General features: G+C 46.8%; 1 protein-coding gene across 1 annotated transcript in view; it reads left to right on the top strand.

The window, feature by feature from the left end:
• SFXN5 (sideroflexin 5) overlaps window positions 1-20662 on the top strand; it is a 447465-nt gene that overhangs the window by 17955 nt on the left and 408848 nt on the right. The window contains exon 2 of the mRNA XM_077478081.1: window positions 16565-16633. Within this exon, the coding sequence (XP_077334207.1) occupies window positions 16565-16633 (69 nt within the window). The remainder of the gene's footprint in view (window positions 1-16564; window positions 16634-20662) is intronic.

Here is a 20662-nt window from a genome sequence, read left to right as displayed (position 1 = left end):
TTCTCTCTCTCTCTCTCTCTCTCTCTCTCTCTCTCTCTCTGTCTCTCTGTCTCTCTCTCAGGCGCTCTCTCTCTCTCTCTCTCTCTCTCTCTGTCTCTCTGTCTCTCTCTCAGGCGCTCGCTTTCTCTCTCTCTCTCTCTCTGTCTCTCTGTCTCTCTCTCAGGCCTCGCTTTCTCTCTCTCTCTCTCTCTCTCTCTCAGGCGCTCGCTCCGCTTCTCTCTCTCTCTCAGCGCGCTCGCTCTCTCTCTCTCTCTCAGGCGCTAGCTTTCTCTCTCTCTCTCTCGCGCGCACGCTTTACCTCTCTAACGCTCTTTCTCTCTCTCTCTCAGGCGCTAGCTTTCTCTCTCTCTCTCTCTCTCTCTCTCTCTCTCTCTCTCTCTCTCTCTCTGTGTCTCTCTCTCAGGCGCTCACGCTCTCTCTCTCTCTCTCGCGCGCGCACGCTTTTACCTCTCTAACGCTCTCTTTCTCTCGCTCTCTCTTTCGCTCTTGCGCGCTCTTTCGCTCTTTCTCTCGCTCTCTCTTTTGCTTGCTCGCTCTTTCTTTCTCTCGCGCGCGCTCTCTTGGTCTCTCTCATGTTCTGATCTGTGTATGTCCATCCACTATTTGTGTGTTTCCCCGCTTTATAGCCTAGTACACACTACTAGCAGGCTGACTGGAAAAAAAAAATGACAGCTCAGGATGAGCCACTGGCAGATTTTTTTTTTTTCCAGTCATGCCCCTTCGACAGAAGCCGGCTGACCAGGCTGCAGTACACAGTGCGTTGGGTCACCTCAAAATGTAGCACACTGCACTGTGCTGATGTGTAGAAAATGATGCATTTCATTTCACCTCTCCTTACTGTATGTGACGGTCTACATGGGGCCCTATGGTTGCTTGTGCAGGCTACCAAAATGAGAGAAATGGCAAAAGGCACGGAATCCCACCCACATTCCTGCCATTCATGTAGTGTCACATTGCATACCCTCATGGTGAGTGGGTTAATAGATGGACTTTACATATTATCACGTAGCGGGCAATGCTCGTTTTTTGACATTGCGATTCTGTGTCGCATAGGGCAGCCCATTGTCACCCAAAAGAAGCTCCTGCTCCTTCTTGGGTGACAAGCTGATTTTTAAAAAAATTTTTTTTTTATAAGTGACTCCCATACATGTATTTTATCTGCCTGTATAGATGGGTCCTGAACCTTGTACATGCCAATAAATTGTCATTGATGGTTTGATTGACCAACTGGCCTTCCTGTATACGCTATATTGTGAAAAGTATTGGGACGCCTGCCTTTACACACACATGGACTTTTATTGGCATCCCAATCTTAGTCCGTAGGGTTCAGTATTGAGTTGGCCCACCCTTTGCAGCTATAACCGCTTCAACTCTTCTAGGAAGGCCGTCCACAAGGTTTAGGAGTGTGTCTATGGGATGTTTGACCATTTCTTCCAGAAGAGCATTTGTGAGGCCAGGCACCAATGTTGGACGAGAAGGCCTGGCTCGCAGTCTCTGCTCTAATTCATCCCAAAGGTGTCCTATCGGGTTGCAGGCCAGTCAAGTTCCTCCACCCCATTTCACTCAAGGTATTGGGCCACCCCTCCAAATCATTTGGTGGAGGGGGGATTATGGTGTGGGGGTTGTTTTTCAGGTGTTGGGCTTGGCCCCTTAGTTTCAGTGAAGGGAACTCTTATGGCATGATGGTGACCTTGGCACCCTAGATGTTTTGGAACTACATTCCCCATGTTGCTCATGGACTTTGCAGTGTAGTTGAGCATCATGGGAATTGTAGTTCCAAAACATCTGGGGTGCCAAGGTTCGCCATCACTGTCTTAAGGTATCAGCTTTGTGGCAACAGTTTGAGGATGACCCAACATGACTGCACACCAGTGCGCAAAGCAAGGTCCATAAAGACACGAATGAGCGAGTTTGGGGTGGAGGAACCTTACTGACCTGCACAGAGTCAAGACCTCAACCTGATAGAACGCCTTTGGGGTTGACCAACTCAATATTGACCCTATGGACTAAAGCAGCTTTCTCTACCTTTTCAACATAAAGGAACCCTTGAAATAGTTCTCTGGTCTCAAGGAACCCCTGCTAAAAATTAGAAATTTACAACTCATGATACATTCATGTGATGGTCAGTGGGAAGAATGGTCCTTACGCTTGTGGTCATTGGGAAGAATTACCTCTTTACAGATGGCTAAAAAAAATCAATGGTGTCAGTGGTAACTTATCTGAGAGGCAGAAATTGCCCAATACTGAAGGAACCCCTAGCAACCTCTGGAGGAACCCTAGAGTTCCAAGGAACCCTGGTTGAGAATCACTGAACTAAAGACTGGGATGTCCATTAAAGTTCATGTAAAGGCAGGTGTCCCAATACTTTTGGCAATATAGTGTCTGTACATAGGATGACCACATCTGCTCAATAATTATACAGTGACATTGCTTCCGTTTAGTAATCTTTGCAATGATTGTTATTTGCTGCTCCTCTCATTAAGGCTGGGTTCACACCGCTGCGATGCGGGAACGCCGCAAATGCAGGCGTTTTCCCGCATCGCATTACTCCCGCCGGCAGTTCACACTGCCCTATGCGGATGGCTGGGAGTGTCAATGATATGTTAATGACACCCCCAGATCCGTCCGCATATCGCAGTGCGATCTGCCGACTCGCACAGGAATCGGATCGCATGGTGTGAACCCCCATGCGATCCGATTCTGTTGCGGACCAAAAAAGGGTCCCGTGCGAGTTTGCTGCGGGAGCGATGCAAATTCAGCCATACTATCTGTATGGCTGAATTCGCATCGCTACGGAGATCGGATGTGATTTGCGGTGCGAATCACATCCGGATCTCCCCCCGCAGCAGTGTGAACCCAGCCTGAAAGCCTATCCAAGGCTCAGACTATGACCAACATGCTCTCCATAAGCTAACTGATCTTGGCAGTCCTTCAGCAGGGATGCTTTGCACATTTCCTAATATACAGGAGGCCAGCTGGGGGCGACCAAGATATAAGATTTGCTAAAAATATGAAACCGCAAGCCTGCGATAAAACTGGCAGCAAAATTCAGGTAAATGTCCTAGCAATAATAAATATTCTGGTGTGCCGATTTTCGTTTTTTCCTTTGAAAAACGGGAAAATAAATGAGAAATGGGCGAACAGATGAGAGGGCTCATGCTGGGCGTTTTGCAGAGGAAATATGTGTGCAAGCTGCCATATAGCATGATGTCAGATCTGGAAGATGGAGGAGCGCACACGGGAGAGAGTGAGGGGGAGACATATTGTGCGCTCTTTTTGACAGCCACTGCAGCTGATGCTCGGAGCGTTTGGCAGGACACAGGGGCCACGCTACCAGGAGGCATCGCTAAAGATCATCCCAGATAAACAAGCTGACGGATTCTGTGTCATTTCTCTCCTTATAGAGGAAAATTCCTGGAGATTTTTTACTAGTTTGCGGAAAAGTCCAAATTAAGTGCGTTTTAGGCAAGCACGTATTTGTTTGTATCACAGCACTTTATTAATGTGACTTTCATCATTTTTTTTTTTTTTTTTTTAAACCTTTTGCTGTAGCATATTTACATCCTTCTTTTCTAAGTTTAGAGGGTACCTGTGTGTTTTTATTTATTTATTTATTTGTTTTTTTAATTTAAGAGGTCTATTGGACATGTGGGCTTCATTTACTGCCTCCACCTTTAAATTGGAACTCTTAACAGATAATAAACAGATGCCGTCACTTTTTCTATTCAGGGCAAAGTAACACTGTCTGCACATAGTCCAATCTCTAGGAACGTGCACTTACCTAGCTATGCTTCTTCACCACTTCCCCATGGTCCACTGCCTCATACCCAGACATGTGTACTTACTCAGCCAGACTTCCTTACTCATTCCCCATGGTCCACTGCCCCATCCCCATTAATGTGTGCTTACCCAGCAAGACTTCCTTACTCCTTCCCCATGATCCTATCCCCAGGAATGTGTACTTACCTAGCCAGGCTTCTTCACCACTTCCTCATGATCCACTGCCTCATCCCCAGACATGTACTTACCCAGATAGACTTCATTACTCCTTCCCCGTGATCCACTGCCCCAACCCCCGGGAATGTGCGTTTACCCAGCCAGACTTCCTCGCTCCTTCCCCTTGGTCCACTGCCTTAGCTCAAGAAATGTGTACTTACCCAGCAAGACTTCATTACTCCTTCCCCAAGGTCCACTGCCCTATCCCCAGGAATGTGTGCTTAACCAACAAGACTTCCTTACCCCTTCTCCAAGGTCCACTGCCTCATCCCCAGAATTGCATATTTACCAAGCCAGACTTCCTCACTCCTTCCCCATGATTCCCTGCCCCATTCCCGGGAATGTGTACTTACCCAACAAGACTTCCTCACTCCTTCTCCATGATCCACTGCCTTATCACCAGGAATGTGTGCTTACCCAGCCATGCTTCCTCACCCCTTCCCCATGATTCCCTGCCCCATTCCAAGAAATGTGTACTTCCCCAACCATGCTTCTTCACCCCTTCCCCATGGTCCACTGCCCTATCCCCAGGAACGTGTGCTTACCCAGCAAGACTTCCTTACCCCTTCCCCAAGGTCCACGGCCTCATCCCCAGAAATGCATATTTACCAAGCCAGACTTCCTCACTCCTTCCCCTTGGTCCACTGCCTCATCTCCAGGAATGCGTACTTACCCAGCCATGCTTCCTAGTCCCTTGCCCATGATTCCCTGCCCCATTCCAAAAAATATGTACTTACCCAGCCATGCTTCTTCAACCCTCGTCCATGGTCCACTGCTCCATCCACAGCCACCCTTCTTCACCCCTCTCTTTAGTCTACAACCACATCCCCAAGAATGTGTACTTACTCAGTCATGCTTCCTCACCCCTTCCCTGTACTCCACCTCCTATCGCCATGCATGTATACTTGCCCAGCCACGCTTCCTCACCCCTTCCCCATGGTTCATTGCTCCATCCCCAGGAATATGTACTTCCTCACCTCCTCCCTGTATGCCACCCCCTATCCCCATGCATGTGTACTTGGCCATCCATACTTCCTCACCCCCTCCCCATAGTGCACCACCTCATCTCCAGGCATGTGCACTTAACCCAGCCATGCTTCTTCCCCCCCCCTTCACTGTAGTCCACCCACATCCCCATGCATGTGTGCTTGCCCAGCCATAGTTCCTCACCTCCTCCCTTTTAGACTGCGCCCCCATTCCCTAGCAAATCATCGAACCATGCTTACTTACCCTCTCTCCGCCCCAGGTATGTTTACTTACCCAGGCACGCTTCTTCACCCCTTCGCCTATCCCCAGACAAGTATACTTCCTCAGCCATGTGTCTTCACCCTCTCCCTGTAGTCCAATTTTCATCTCCAGGCATGTATGCCTATATATATATATATATATATATATATATATATATATATATATATATATATATATATATATATATATATATATATATTTGCCCAGTTGTGCTTCCTCACCCCCTCTCTGTAGTGAACCACCACCATTCCCAGACATATACTTACCCAGTCATTCTTCCTTCCCCTCTTCCCATAGTCCACTTTTCCACCCCTAGCCATGTGTACATACCCAGCCATGCTTCCTCATCCCCACTGCAACATTCTTGTCTGCTTAAGCTCTAGTGCAAACTGGTGTCAATGCTTAGACAGTGGGATGATGTCAAGACACAGCCCTCCCACCCACAGCAGGGGTATTAGGACATGTGCAGTAGCTGATTAGCTTTGGTAAGATAATTTGCTTGGGAAGATTGGCTACCTGCAGATACTCACTTTGCCCTGGATGGGAAAAACAACAGTGCCTCTTTAAAAAAGAGAAATTGAATCTACGAATGCATGTATAATTAAACCATCCTGTAAATATTCTAAATTACCTAGTGGTTAGCACGTCTGCCTTGCAGCAATGGGGTCCTTGGTTTGAATCCTTGCCAGGAGATGCCTAGAGTCCATCAGGTTATGGGCTGGTAAACCTAGAGTACCCCAGTCTTTATCAGGAGTCTTGTGTCCTAGAATATCAAAGCCAGGGTCCATCTGGTTTTGGCTGGGTGGGTCAAGAGTACCCCAGTCCTCATCAGGATTATTGCACCCTGGGGGGATCAGGGCTAGTGTTCATCTGGTTTTGGCTTGGAGGACCAAGAGTACCCCAGTCTTTATCAGTAGTCTTGTGCCGGGTTTTGGCCAGGTGTACCACTAGTACCTCAGTCCAATTTAGAAGTTTTGCGCCCTGGGGAAGTATACATCCGGTGTACTTTTTTTCGTGGTTTTACTTTTTGTATACTCACTTTTATTGAAGGCCTGGCTACCTGCTTTGTAAAAAAAAAAAAAAAAAAAAAAAATTACCTAGAAAATTCTATGGAAAAAGTTTTCCGGTGTATCAGACATGGTGCCCAAAGAACTTGGTTAATAGAATTGCTGAGCGCAGGAGAGGGATGAACTGAACAGATATTTACATACGTACATAAAGATTCCTTCATCCATTAGGCAATACCCCAATACTGTGACTCTGAATGTAGTGTAGCGCCGGCTCCTGTGTGTTTTGTAATTTAACTTTTCCTGGAATCACAGTTTGGTTTTGGGTTTAATTACTCTAAATTTTGACCTCAGTACCAGTCTAGTTGGACTTCATGGTATTCTGCCTTACCATAGGTGGCGCTGTCATCTCTGGCAGGGTTAGAACGCAGTCTAGTCAGGTGCATTGAGTTTATTGAGCCCAGTGGGAGTGTCACTCTTGCTGTGCATTCGGGGAGAGGGTACCTGAGGGGCTGACGTCGCGTGTTTCGGGGTTCGGGTCCAGAAGTGCTTTCTGACTGTTGGTCCTGGTCCTCCTGAACAGCCCCCAGGGCTCTCGTGGCCTGGGGTGCGGATCCACCTGACTACAAGTCTCGGAGCTGGCTAGCCCAAGGCAAAGAAACTGAAAGAAGGATTCAGAGGTAGTCCGGTGCCGTCTCGATTTGTGGAGAGGCCCAGCAACTGTGAAGGTATCCAGGGGAGGACTCTTCTCAGCAAGAGCCTGGACTAGTTGAAGGACCCCAAGTGAATCTGGTCTCGTACGGTATCGCCAGACTGCCTGAAAGACACTGGTACCACACGAGAGTTCTGCGAGTTCTCTACACCTTTCAGTTTCATTCAAGTATTCTACAAGTCTGTGGCAGAGACTTTATTCAAGTGTTCTACAACAAGTCTGTGGCAGAGACTTGGTTTGATTTACACACCCTGTTGGCTGGCTGCTAGGCCTGGTGAGAGAAGGACTATCCGATAAGGGTGGGGATCCAGCCGTGAGTGGCTATTCTCTGGATTTCCTAATGTGAGAGACTTTTTTTTTTTTTTTTCCTATTTGACTTAGCACTAAGAATACCTGGACTTTCCTACCTAAACCCGCTAACCCTATGTTGAGACACTGTGTTCATTTACTATATTGTTTTTGCAAATAAAAATCCCTTTAAGTGGATCTGGCATCAGTCTCTACAGTTCTTGGGCCATCTACCTCGGGAAACCCCTAGACACACACCAGGTAAAGAAGGTAACGGTAAGCCCAATGAAATCAGCCGCTCTTTTCGGGAGTCAGTGCTACAGTAGCTTAGGCTACTCAATCTCATAAAGTGTAGTTTCATAAAGTGGATTCTGCTATGAGGGTGTGGGCTCGGAGTGAGTCCATCCACTCAAAGCACACTGTAGAAGTAGAGCCGCAGTATATCTATCTCGGCTGTGTAATTAGCAGTTAAAAGCAGCCTTGGCTCACTCCATCTTAGCCATGCCATCAACGTGTTTCGCCCTGCTCGCAGGGTGTAATCATAGAGGATCATGATTAAGTCACAGGGCGAGGTGAAACGTGTTGGAGGCATGGCTTGGATGGAATGAGCTGAAGCTGCTAATTACAGGTGGAATATTCCTTTACCAATAGCCAGTTCCTAATACTTATTGGCATTGTGCCCGGCCACCTTACTAGCCCACTTGTGCTGTTGCATGTCTGCTTCCGATTAAGACTGCTTTATTAATCCCAAAGGGGATTAAGTGGACATGCCAAATGCCTTGCATTCCCTGTGTATTCCCAGCTTTATGTAATGGCATTCTGTGCCTTGGGATGTCCGCTTGCATTCCACAGGGAGCTTACACCCTAGGGTGTCCATCCCGCTTTTGCTTGGGGGAACTATTTAGAGTGCGTGGTCATCCTAGGACTGATTATCAAGAAACTAGCATTTTGATGTAAAGAAGAATGAAACCCAAAGAAGGAAAATGGAATGCCACCACTGGAAAAAGTGAGGAGTTGAGCTACTATTCTATGAATTTATTTTTACATTTAGTTATACTTTAAATCTCCCCTCCGACGCACAATCGGACACTTGACCAATGTCTCTCTGGAGGGGAACCCTGCAGCCTGTTTGCTTCACCAGTCGGAACGACCCATCAAGGAATACAAGACCTCTCTCACCATCCAGCTACTGAATGCTGCCAAGGCATGTATCCTCCTCTGTTGGAGATCGGAGAACCCGCCGGTAAAGTCCCTGTGGTTTTCTAAAGTGAACGAACTGAGAGACATGGAGGATCTCACTGCCACCCTCCACAATAGAGAAGAGACCTTGGCAACATTTTATATACACAGAAGCTTATCTCTGAGAGATGGCACAGACTAACTGACCCAATGGGCCGGTTTTGCCCCCTAGACAGAGGGCACTACTCTACCTTATCTTTCTTTTACTCTTCGCCTTCTTCTTTTCCTGTTTTCTAGCTTTTGCCATACACCATACACTCCCCTCTGGCCTCCCCTCCAGTCTTGCAGTGTTGTACAGACTCTTCTCCTCTACTTGGGAGAATAGGAAGTAAAACTCAGTGGTGGGGTTTTTTGGACGCGACTCAAAGTGTTCATTTCAAGCTGCTCGATTAGGAGTGTGAAATATGTTGCATTATCTTTAATCATTTACATTTCATCTGTGTTGATGAAATAATCGTTCAGGAGCGTAAAAATATAAGAATGTAATAGCGCAGCCGTCCCACCTACGCACACGCACCAATGCTGGGTGCAATATGTTGATGACGTGTTAACCCTTTTATATCCAGAGTCATTTGTGACTGTCTCGGGGACCATCACAGCCAAAGGGCTGAGTATGTAGGATATGGGGGGGGGGGGGAGTGGGGGGAGAAATGTTCCTTGGTTGCCCATCAACATCAATCTGATAACAGCTGCTGTTTTCTGCTTGTCTTTGACGTGAGCCAACCTTTCTTGTTGCCTTTTCTTATTTCTTATGGATGCCAGTTGTTCCTGTTTCAAGCACTGCCTTATGCATTGACAATCCTCCCTTAGACCTCACTCCATCTGGCCAGTATGGTCACCTGCTGAACACGCATCCTCCACAGACAGCTTAGCTCTTCAGTAAGCCCTTGTACACACGGTCGGAGTATCTGTCGGAATGAGTCTTATCGGACCGTGTCGTCAGATAATCTGACTGTGTGTGGTATGCATCGGACTGATTCCGTCCGAATCTCCGTCCGACCCAATTTTCCAACATGTTGGAAATATTTCCCGACCAACTGGGCTGGACGGACCTAATCCGATCATGTGTAGAGCATTTTCATCAGACCAAGTGCCACGCATGCTCAGATCAAATTCCTACATCAAAGCTATCGGCTACTAGCCTGAATGTAGTCCCATCGTAACGAAATTACGTCATCACGTTCTGAAAGATCGGATTTTTCGCCAACTTGGCCCGACCGTGTGTATGCAACAGTTTCGGACACAATCTGTCGGACTAAATCCGACGGGCAAAATCCGACGGATTTGGTTGGCAAAATCTCTGACCGTGTGTACGTGGGCTAAGACAAGGCTATATTGTCAGAAATATTGGGACGCCTGCCGAGAACTGAACTTTAATGGCATCCTAGTCTTAGTCCGTAGGGTTCAATATTGAGTTGGCCTACCCTTTGCAGCTATAACAGCTTTAACTCTTCTGAGAAGGCCGTCCACAAGGTTTAGGAGTGTGTCTATGGGAATGTTTGACCATTCTTCCAGAAGCACATTTGTGAGATCAGGCACTGATGTAGAAGAGAAGGCCTGGCTTGCAGTCTACACTCTTATTCATTCCAAAGGTATTCTGTCGGGTTGAGGCAGGCCAGTCAAGTTACTTCACCCCAAACTCCATCATCCATGTCTTTATGGACCTTGCTTTGTGTACTGGTCCAAATCATTTGATGGGGAGGGGGGGGGGGGATTATGGTGTGGGGATGTTAAAGCTGTTATAGCTGCAAAGGGTGGGTCGACTCAATATTGAAACCTACGGACTACTGCTGGCCATATGTATCGCATGCTAGCCCATTATGTGACACTTACCTGCAAACAAATCCATCGATGTCCCCTGTGCAGGCTGCGTCCATCTTTCTTCCAGGGGGCCACGGACTCTGGCTCTGTGACTGGCCATAGCTGTGTGACGTCACTCCTGTGCATGTGCACAGGAGCCGTCAGTAATGGCACACGCTGGGGAAGAAACGTCACGGAGGTCCATTTCTTCACAACGCATGTGCCGATTACATCATCGGCGCACTTCAAGTGAAATATCTCCTAAACGGCGCACATTTAGGAGATATTTCCACTACCCATATGTAAGCCTTATTCTAGACTTACCTATAGTTAAGTCACTAGGGAGGGTTTACAACCACTTTAAAACCTATGCACTTGGAAGATTTACTTGCAATGAATGTTGGGTGAATGTCGGATTCATTGCTTTATAAATGGATTTTTAAAATTGTGTTATCCAAAGCATGGTGGCTATGATGAATGCCACAGGGTCTAAGCCACATTTGTTGTTCACAGGAGCTCCTAAAGGTGGAGATGGACTGGAGACCCTAGGTTCCAGATTACATCTACATCTACAAATCATCAACAGGTTGTGACCCTAAGAATCACCCCGCAACCTACAGGTTGCTGGAATGGAAAGGCTATAGTGCAAAGACTGTTTACAGGGCTGGAGATGAGTGGTCAGGTACAGGCAGTGGTCAAGCAGATGGCAGGTGAGGGCATAGTGAGGTCCATACAAAGGTCTAAGCTGGCAGTAAGCAAGAAAGTGCTCAGGTCAATCTAAGTTGGCAACAGTCAGGCAAGTATTTATTATTATTTAGCGTTTAGGTAATTGGGGATAAGACATGACAACAGCCACGCCAAAGGTTTAGATACCCTTGGTGGTTATAGAACACCTCAAACGTTGTTGCTGGGAACTCAGGAAGTCCTGGCAGGGATTCTTTAAGCTCCATTTGAAAGTCCTGTTTGGGATTCTACTAATACCCTTGGAAGTCCTGGCGGGCCTTCTTCAGGCACCCTTGGAAGTCTTGGTGGGCCTTCTTCGGGCACCCTTGGACGTCCTGGCAAGGATGCCGAGAATACCATTGATGGATATTTTTATTTTTTTTTGGTCTTTCTCCAACTGGGGGAATTTCCCTTTTATTTCCTGTCCTGTAGACACAACAGGAACTGCTAAGAAATCTCTCTTAGCTGTCTTTGGTGATGGTGGAAAGGTGGCTTTGGATGCACTCTAAGGAACTTTTTAGGGTTAACTAGAGTTGGGTAGATAAATTATTGTTTAAAGCTGAGCTCTGGGTTGAGCCAGTGTCCTATCACATGATATCCCCCATCGAATAGTGTCCGTTGTGTACTTCCGTAATTGGCCGAAGATGAACGGCGCCTGCGCCATGAGTCCAAGTTCTAGCCCCACCATCCAAGTGGACATAGTTAGAATAAAAAGAGCCGAGCGCTGCGAGTCTGTGCCCGAAGCGTGGCGAGCGAAGCGAGCCTGCGAGGGGCCCTCTAATATGTGCAGCCCTATGTCCACTTGGATTTTGGGGCTTGCACCTCGACTCACGGCGCAGGCGCCGTTCATCTTCAGAGATTTTCCGAATCTTTCTGCTCCGTGCTGCGCCTGCGCAGTACGGGGCGGACACTTTTAGATGGCCGGATGCTATATGTCAGAACACAGGTATTATCTACATACAATAGTCATATGTGTGTTTTGGTGGCCCTGTTGATGAAAGTCAATTGAAAGATCGATTGAGTCATTTGCAAAACTGTCACTGTATCCTATCAGGTGCCATCAGTTTTTTTTGGTATTCAGGCAGCCAGGGACTTCATGGTTTGTCTCTATACATTGGCCATCCACGCTGTTTAGTGTGGATGGGGTAATCTAAGCAAGCATAGCTAGCCTAAGAGGGGATTTCCTTCACTTTTTGAGAAATGTTGTACCCTCAAGACAAGAAGTGAAGTTTTAGATATTGTATCATAGCAGCAGCAAGCGGTGCCTTTGTTCGCATACCCTACAGAAGCAGCGGTGGAATCCAGGTTGATGTTCTAGCTGCAGAGCCGAGTGTTACTATTTCCGGAAATCAGGTCAGATTGATGGCTACGCCTGATGTAACCTGGAAACGTCCCCCGGCTGTACTCCTGGCTTGTAGACCGGCACGTATGCTGAACACAACAGCAGCGTTCCGATTCAGCATCTCCAGGGCCTAATGTGATTTTCCACCTTATGGAAGCCTGCCCGTGATACGGCTATAAGACGCACCGCATTACCGCTTCCCTGATGTGTTCTGACTGCACCGTATCCAAAGCTGCATTTCATATTATACAAGATCTGTGCTTTCCGAGTCCTTCCTCCGGGACTGGTACAAAAGCGTCATACGTGTATAAATACCAATTTTGGTTTGATTTTATCGTAACGTTTCACCAAATATGGGAGCATTGTGAAGCTGAAAATAGATTGGTATCCAATATGTTAGCCTTTAGATTTACTTCTGATCGACCATGCATCATACCCAAACCCAACACCTAAAATTTGTATTTAAAGTGGTCATAATCTCTCCGTTTTTTTTTATTTAAGCACTTTCAGCAGCTGATTTAATTACTTACTGACTTGCAGCTTCATTATTCATCCTTGTCTATGTTCTAGTATATGCTGGTGTCATGACCTCTGCCCCAGGTTTCCTGTTTTAGGGTGGCTCCTTTCACTTGCAGCATCCTCAGTCATCACCCTTGCATGCAGAGACCTAGAGGTACAGTATGTGTGATGTAAGGGGCACTGTGACATAAGGTATGGGGCACTGTAAGGTAAAGGGCATTGTGATGTATGGGGCACTGTAAGGTAAAGGGCATTGTGATGTATGGGCCACTGTAAGGTAAAGGGCATTGTGATGTATGGGCCACTGTAAGGTAAAGGGCATTGTGATGTATGGGGCACTGTAAGATAAAGGGCATTGTGATGTATGGGGCACTGTAAGGTAAAGGGCATTGTGATGTATGGGGCACTGTAAGGTAAAGGGCATTGTGATGTATGGGGCACTGTAAGGTAAAGGGCATTGTGATGTATGGGGCACTGTAAGGTAAAGGGCATTGTGATGTATGGGCCACTGTAGGGTAAAAGGCACTGTGACATACGGGGCACTGTGATGTATGGGGCACTGTAAGGCAGGGGTGCCCAACCTTTTGAAGAGCGAGAGCCACTTAAGTGACTTGGTTACCAGTCATGGGCTACAATAAGCAGAGTGGGTGGCTGATGGGTCCGTGTCCACTCTGCATATGTAGTGCAGACACTGACACAGACCGCTCTACTCTATGGGCCCTCTGATCAGATCGAAGAGGACGGATCCCTTTCTGTTTTTTTTTTTTTTTTATTTTTTTTTTAACGGATCGGTTTGAAGGTAGGTGGGTGTAAAAGTAAAAGAAGTCTGTTTACATCTGCAGCTCCATAGAGGTGAATGGAGGGTCCGATTGGGTCAGAATGATTGTGTGAAAGGGGCCTGAGGCTGCTTTCACACTGATGCGCTGTGGTTTACCCCCTTTCCTGTGGGTTAGCTGCACTTTGCCATAGACTTCCATTATATCCTGTAGGTGTAGTGCACGAAACCCGCAGCTAAGAACAGAAGCCTATGGCTTAGTGCAGGCACCCCATAGGTACACTGTGCTGCACCTGCGGATCAATTTGAAAGCAGCCCAGTAACCACTGCATAACAGATATGCACATATCTACACTGTGATTATAGTAATAAACTTACCTGTAATAAGAGTCTTCCATTCAGGTATCACCAGCTATTGCTATCCCAGGCAAAGTGCATTTGGTATCGCTCCGCCTGGAGGCAGGGCGCTATACTGAATGCATCGGTTTATGCAACTCTGTTCTGCAGCCGCTTGCTTCCTCTACCTCTGGCTTCATTTACAACACTTATGCTCTGGGGTGGCGGGTTTGGGCTTGCCAACCAGTCTTCCCAGATCAGGAGGTAACAGGCCACATCAGAAAGCTCCATGGGCCACATGTGGCCCCTGGATCACTGGTTGGGCACCATTGCTGTAAGGTAAAGGGCATTGTGACATATGAGGCACTGTAAGGTAAAGGGCACTGTGACATAGGGGGCACTGTAAGGTAATAGGCACCTTGATATGGTTGTGGCTTGAGTGTGGGCGGGGACACTGGGGGGGCCCCACGATCTCCTATTGCCTGGGGGGCTCCATGAATTGTTAGTCTGTCCCTGCTTTGGACATCTCTGTTTAACTCTTTCCTGTAAAGACCGAGTCCAGGGAAGCACCACTAAGAGAGTAGGAGCCTACAGCATTCAAAGTTGTTAACTAACTAGAGGTTTTTAAGAAATCGGAAGAGATGGCACAGCCTCCTCCATGATTAAGCCCCAGAGGCAGGGTGAAACATGTTGGAAGGTGTGGTCAGGATGAATTGAGCTGAGGCTGCTTCTACCTGCTAACTACTCAGCCCAGGTTAGGTGTGCGGCGGCCAGGCTTTGGGTCTGAACAAACATTTCCCCTGCCTGCACCCTCACTAGCCAGCAGCAACTCATCGGACCATGACAGCCTGAACGGGGGCATTTATTGTGGGTCTTTAAGTTTCCTGAATGTTTGTTTTGTTTCTAATGGTTAGGGGGTCAAATTGATTGTTTTTGGCCGCAGTGACTATGTGCAGCAGGGTCCGGAGGGGTGGCCAGGATATTTGGAGTTAGGTGAACTTGCCATTAAGTCCTAAAATCTGCTTGATCATAGCCGGGATTAGTAGCATTCCCGCTGTACCTCAAGGGGCTTAGATGTGATGATCTCATAGACCATGGAGCAATGGTTGTGTCTTTGCCCTCCTCTCCTCTAGGCCATTCACATAATGGCTGGAATTGGGTAAAAGCTTGTTTATATCTGTATCCACCAAGTTTGGGAGAAGAATCAGGAAGCCCATCTTGACAGTTGTCAAGGGAGTGACCTCTATTGGCAAAAGTATGTAGGCATAGGACACACCCATTGCCACGCCCCCTCAAAGGAGAATTCTCCCCCCAAAAAATATTAGTTAAACGCAAAAGGTGGTTTTATTTATTTATTTATTTATTTATTTTTTTTTATTTTTTTTTTTTTTTTTTTTACAACTACTATTCCTTTATATTGGCTTTTGAAATTTTACAAATACAACAATTTAGAATTTGGATGAAAGGTTCAGCACTGGGAAACACTTTTTGAAAGATAGATCGTGCGTTTTATATAAAACTATATAGATGAAACCAAAGTGAGGGACAAATGAGAAGGAAAGAGGGATAGAGGGACTTTGTTCCAAATCAGGGACAGCTGGGAGGTATGCTTATATAAGTGAATTTTACTGGTATAAGCAACCATTTTTACTGAACGAAACTGATTCATTCAGTGTCTTTTTTTGTTGTTGTGATTAGCTGTGATTGGCCAAAGCACATTTTATAGAAGATTTCAACATTTCCAGGTACAGATGGGCTGTAATTAGCCTAGTCTGTACCATGTGATTACTGTGACCAATCGCAGCTAGCAACACAATTGTATACAATAGCTGACACGAAAGGCAAGCCATCCATTGCTTACAACTGTCATGTGATCTGCTGTGATTGATCAATTGGTCAGAGCGATCACGTGGTACCGTGTGATGTGTCCCAGAAGGTTTTGGGCAAGGGAAGGGGAGGGGGGGTGGATCGCCTAGCCAGTAGGCAGAGTGTACCCGCAAAAGCTAAAACTAGATACCCACTCCCAAAAAAATAAAATTAAAAAAAAACTCCAAAAGTGGGAATGAAGGGGGGAATAAGTAGGTGTTAAAGCACTACTTCCTATTTAGGGTGATGTTCCGCTTTAACTTGCCATGCCTTATTCTACAGCATCTCTGTATAGAATTGTCCATCTTGGCCATGTCAGAACTGGGCCTCTTCATGCCTGGTTATCTGATGGCTGGGGAGAAAATAAAAAAAGGAGCAGCAGAAGAGGAGTATGAAACCCAGATCCACAGAATGAATGAAAGGGAAGCAGGGAGATGCTTCAACTGCAGGTCCTCAACTACAGCTTTCTCTCCAGCAAGGAGAACGCAGGAGTGATCTCACAGAATCTTGCTTCCAAATCTTATCAGGATAATGCTTGGGCACAATTTTAATATTTCTAAACGTCCCCTATAACATTTTTGAGGTTGGGTACATTTTACAGTGTTTCCCTAGTTTGCATTTGAAGAGTACTATGTGCCGTAGTTGCAAGGACAGGTGATCTGATTCGGTGAAGTGCGCCAATCTAATGTTCTGTTTTTTTTCTTCTCTCTCAGGGCACATTCTATGGAAGATTTCAACACTTCCTGGACATCATTGATCCACGCACACTTTTTGTAACGGAGGTAAGTGCTTTAACTTCTGTTTGAAGAGCAGTACATTTTTTTTTTTTTTTTTTTTTAAGATTTTGTAAACTGTTGTAATATATATTTTTTATTTTCCTTTGTTAAAGGAAAAAACAAAAACATTTAAAGTGGAAGGGAAGGCATGTCAAGCCTTAGCTAAGCTTAAATCTACTCCCACCCCCATTCTAAGCCTATTCAATCTACCCCGTAAAACAGGAATCTTCAAACTACGGCTCTCCAGCTGTTGCTGAACTACACATCCCATGAGGCATTGTAAAACTCTGACAACACAGACATGACTAGGCATGATGGGAATTGTAGCTCCTGAACAACTTGAGGGCCGTAGTTTCAAGACCCCTGCTGTAAAAGGAAAGATCTGTATACTTGCCTATTCTGAAGATGGTCTGGTCACAGGCTCTCTTCAGCATCAGCTTCATTGTAGAGGAGAGATCACCAACACCGGCTGCAGAGCGTGGGCGATGAGGTCACCCATAGGCTTACTATGGGGCATCTGTTGTCAGCTGTCCCTCCTCTACACTAAAGCCAGCGCTGGGGGCCGACTTCTTAAACAATAAACATGCTATCTAGCAAACTGCTAACTTAGGCAATAGAGTTGGGGGAACAATTTGGGCCGAGCATTGCCTGTTCACCCTGTTCAGGGGAACACACGAATTTGCAGGGTGTTCGCCCTGCAATGCCATGTGTGCTGCACAGTGCATTCTGCACCCTGATTGGGCACAGAATGCACTATGCATTAAGGTGAAAAAACATCTGACAATTATCGCCCCCCCCCCCCCCCCCCCCGTTTTACTTACCTGAGCCCTGGAAAGTCCCGCATTACGAACGTGCTGGATCTCTGCCCGGGGTTCTCGGCTCTTCATTGGATAGATTTATAGCAGCGCAGCCATTGGCTCGTGCTGCTGTCAATCAAATCCAATGACGTGGGGCCGAGTCCTGCACTCGGCAGCTATGGACATCAAATGCATGACTCGGGAGTGCGCCCGCAAGGTAACCCCCCCCCCCCCCGGAGAGTGCTTCTCCTAGGGGGTTTATCTGAGATGGGGAGGAGCTAGGAGAGCTGCCGAGGGACCCCAGAAAACACCATTCAGGGCCACCCTGTGCAAAACAAGCTGTAGAGGGAAGTATGACATGTTTGTTATTTAAAAAAAAAAAAAATCAAACCTTTAGGGCCGGTTCACACAGCGAGGCGCGGCGAGGCGTCTCCGACTTACCTCGCCGCGACTTGCGGGGAGCTCAGCGGCGACTTGCAGAGGACTTCTGCATAGAAGTCAATGCAAGTCGCCCCCGAAGTCGCCCCGAAGTAGTACAGGAACCTTTTTTCTGAGTCGGAGCGACTCGAGTCGCTCCTCTCAGAACGGTTCCATAGTACTGAATGGGGGCGACTTGCGGGGGCGAGGCGAGGCGAGCCGTGTCGCCTCGCCTCGCGTCGCAGTGTGAACCGGCCCTTAGTGTCACTTTAAAATCATGGCTCCCTGAAAAAACTATATATTTTTTTTTAAATTTGTGCATTGATGCATGTCCCCCAGGGCAGTACCCCGAACCCTCATACCCCTTTTATTGCCAATTACTTGCATATAAACCTTCAAAATGGGCACTTCTGATTTTTCCCATTCAGCTCCCATAAACTTCAATGGGGTTTGCCATTCGGGTTAGAACAGGGGGGTGTTCGGCCCATCTCTACCCACTCGCCTCCCGCCATATAGCAGAATGACGGCGGCAAAGTGATTTTAATATCCTGACCAGATGTCATATGACGTAATCAGGATATTAAGCCGCTGCCTGCCCCTGACGCACATCAACTACGATCTCGGTAAAGAGTCTCTGACGGAGACTCTTTACCACGTGATCAGCCGGTTGATCACAGTGTAAATAGGAAGAGCCGAGTAGAGGAGAGCCGATCGGCTGCTCCTCTGACGGGGGGGGGGGGTCTGTGCTGATCGATTATCAGCGCAGCCCCCCCCCCCCCCCCCCCGAGGATGCCCATCCAGGACCACCGGGGATGCCACCAGACCACCAGGGATGCCCAGCACCAGGTATGCCACCCTAGACCACAATGGATGCCAGTCAGTGCCCACAATGGATGCCAATCAGTGCCCACAATGGGCATCACTGATTGGCATGCATTATTTGGCACTGATTGGCATCCATCCGTACAATACTGCACACTACAATGCCGCCTATCCATGCCCATCCGTGCCGCCTATCCATGCCCATCCGTGCCGCCTATCCATGCCCATCCGTGCCACCTATCCATGCCCATCCGTGCCTCCTATCCATGCCCATCCATGCCACCTATCAGTGCCTATCTGTGTCGCATATCAGTGCCACATATCAGGGCCTATCAATGCCACTTCATTGGTGCCACATCATCGGTGCCCATCAGTGCCGCCTTATCAGTGCCCATCACTGCAGCCCTGTCAGTGCCCATCAGTGAAGGAGAAAACCTTACTTATTTACAAAATTTTGTAACTGAAACAGAAAAAAAATTCAAACTTTTCGGTCTTTTTTTTTTTAATTTGTTTAGCAGAAAATAAAAATTGCAGAGTTGATCAAATACCACCAAAATAAAGCTCTATTTGTGGGAACAAAATGATAACAATTTAGTTTGGGTCCAGTATTGTATGAATTTTCATTCAAAGTGCGACACCTCTGAAAGCTGAAATTTGGTCTGGGCAGGCAGATGTATAAGTGCCCGGTATTGAAGTGGTTAACCAAGCCATAGATGATGTGATTTTTTCTTTCGGAAATTGATTATTTTTTTTTTTAAACAACACAGTCAACAGAACTGTTCCTCCCGTCTTGCTATTTTGTGGAGCCTTCCCTGCTGGGAGAACACAATTACTGCTGGTGGCTATAGCTGCCGGCAGTAATCCTATGCAAAAAATCTGATAGGCTGGCTGTGCTTAAATTGATTGATGGATCAAGTTTAGTACAACCAGCCTGCCCAAAGATGGATCGAATCTGGTATGGTCCCTGCTTAACTGGTTCCTGTAGATTTTTCACAACTAAAGCTGGCCATATGGAAATGTGGGACCGGCAGAATTTCCATCAGTGTGTGGGAGTCCCTGTACTATAGATGTCGATCAGTTAAAATGACTTCTGTCTAACGTACAAGCTGGAAAACGTTTTGCCAATTGCCTACCTTCAGAAACCTGTGCCGCCAACATCAGCAGAATTATGGTTTTAATTGCATCTTAATTATACTCTGCTGAGGAAGAGAAGAAGGTGCAGCAGATTTATTTTTATTACAGTAATTAAATGAAAGTGACGTTTGGTTGAGACAGACTGCTAACGCACAGCTGGGGACTCCTCATTAGATGTATGGTGCTTCTCCCTAACCTGAAGACAAGGTGGGAACAGACACAACGGGGGACGAAACTCGTAGCGTCATCGTTCTTAGGGGTGCAGTGCTCACCTATATCATCTATACTCTAGGGAAATTATAATGTATTTGTATGTTTTTTCAGTGAACTGACATTTTTATTTATTATTATAATATATACAACCTATATTGCCAAAAGTATTGGGACACCTGCCTTTACACACATGAACTTTTATTGGCATCCCAGTCTTAGTCCGTAGGGTTCAGTGTTGAGTTGGCCTATAAAAAATCCCTAACCAGACATCTGCTAAATGCAGCAAAGATTTTGATCCCCAGACACGTGTGCCCCTTCGATCCCTGAATGGTTTTGCTCCATAGAGGATATTTACCATATGGAGGAAACGTGGCCATGGCTAGGGAATCCTCTGAAAAACTATATACTTTGGTTGCCCTGGCTGGTGTTTCTGTATTCTATTATCTGCAATTAGATACAGGGTGGGTTCGGCATGCCTTTCAAACGCAGTTTCGGGAGCTGAGGGTGGAGTCCCTGCCCTCGTCTCTTGAAACACTATTGATGGGAGAGGAATTGGCAAAACCTCTTTCGGCAACCTATAAACAATTCTTCAAGGTAACCCCACTGGCCATCACCAGATGTATGAAAAGATGGGTGAAGGAGGTTCCAGATG

Source organism: Lithobates pipiens, unplaced genomic scaffold (genome assembly GCF_037356315.1).
Source record: "Lithobates pipiens isolate NorthernLeopardFrog02 unplaced genomic scaffold, aLitPip1_a1.2 Scaffold_13, whole genome shotgun sequence".
Classification (NCBI taxonomy): Eukaryota; Metazoa; Chordata; class Amphibia; order Anura; family Ranidae; genus Lithobates; species Lithobates pipiens.
Note: the sequence above shows the minus strand (reverse complement) of the source record. Positions and strands in the feature narration are given on the sequence as shown.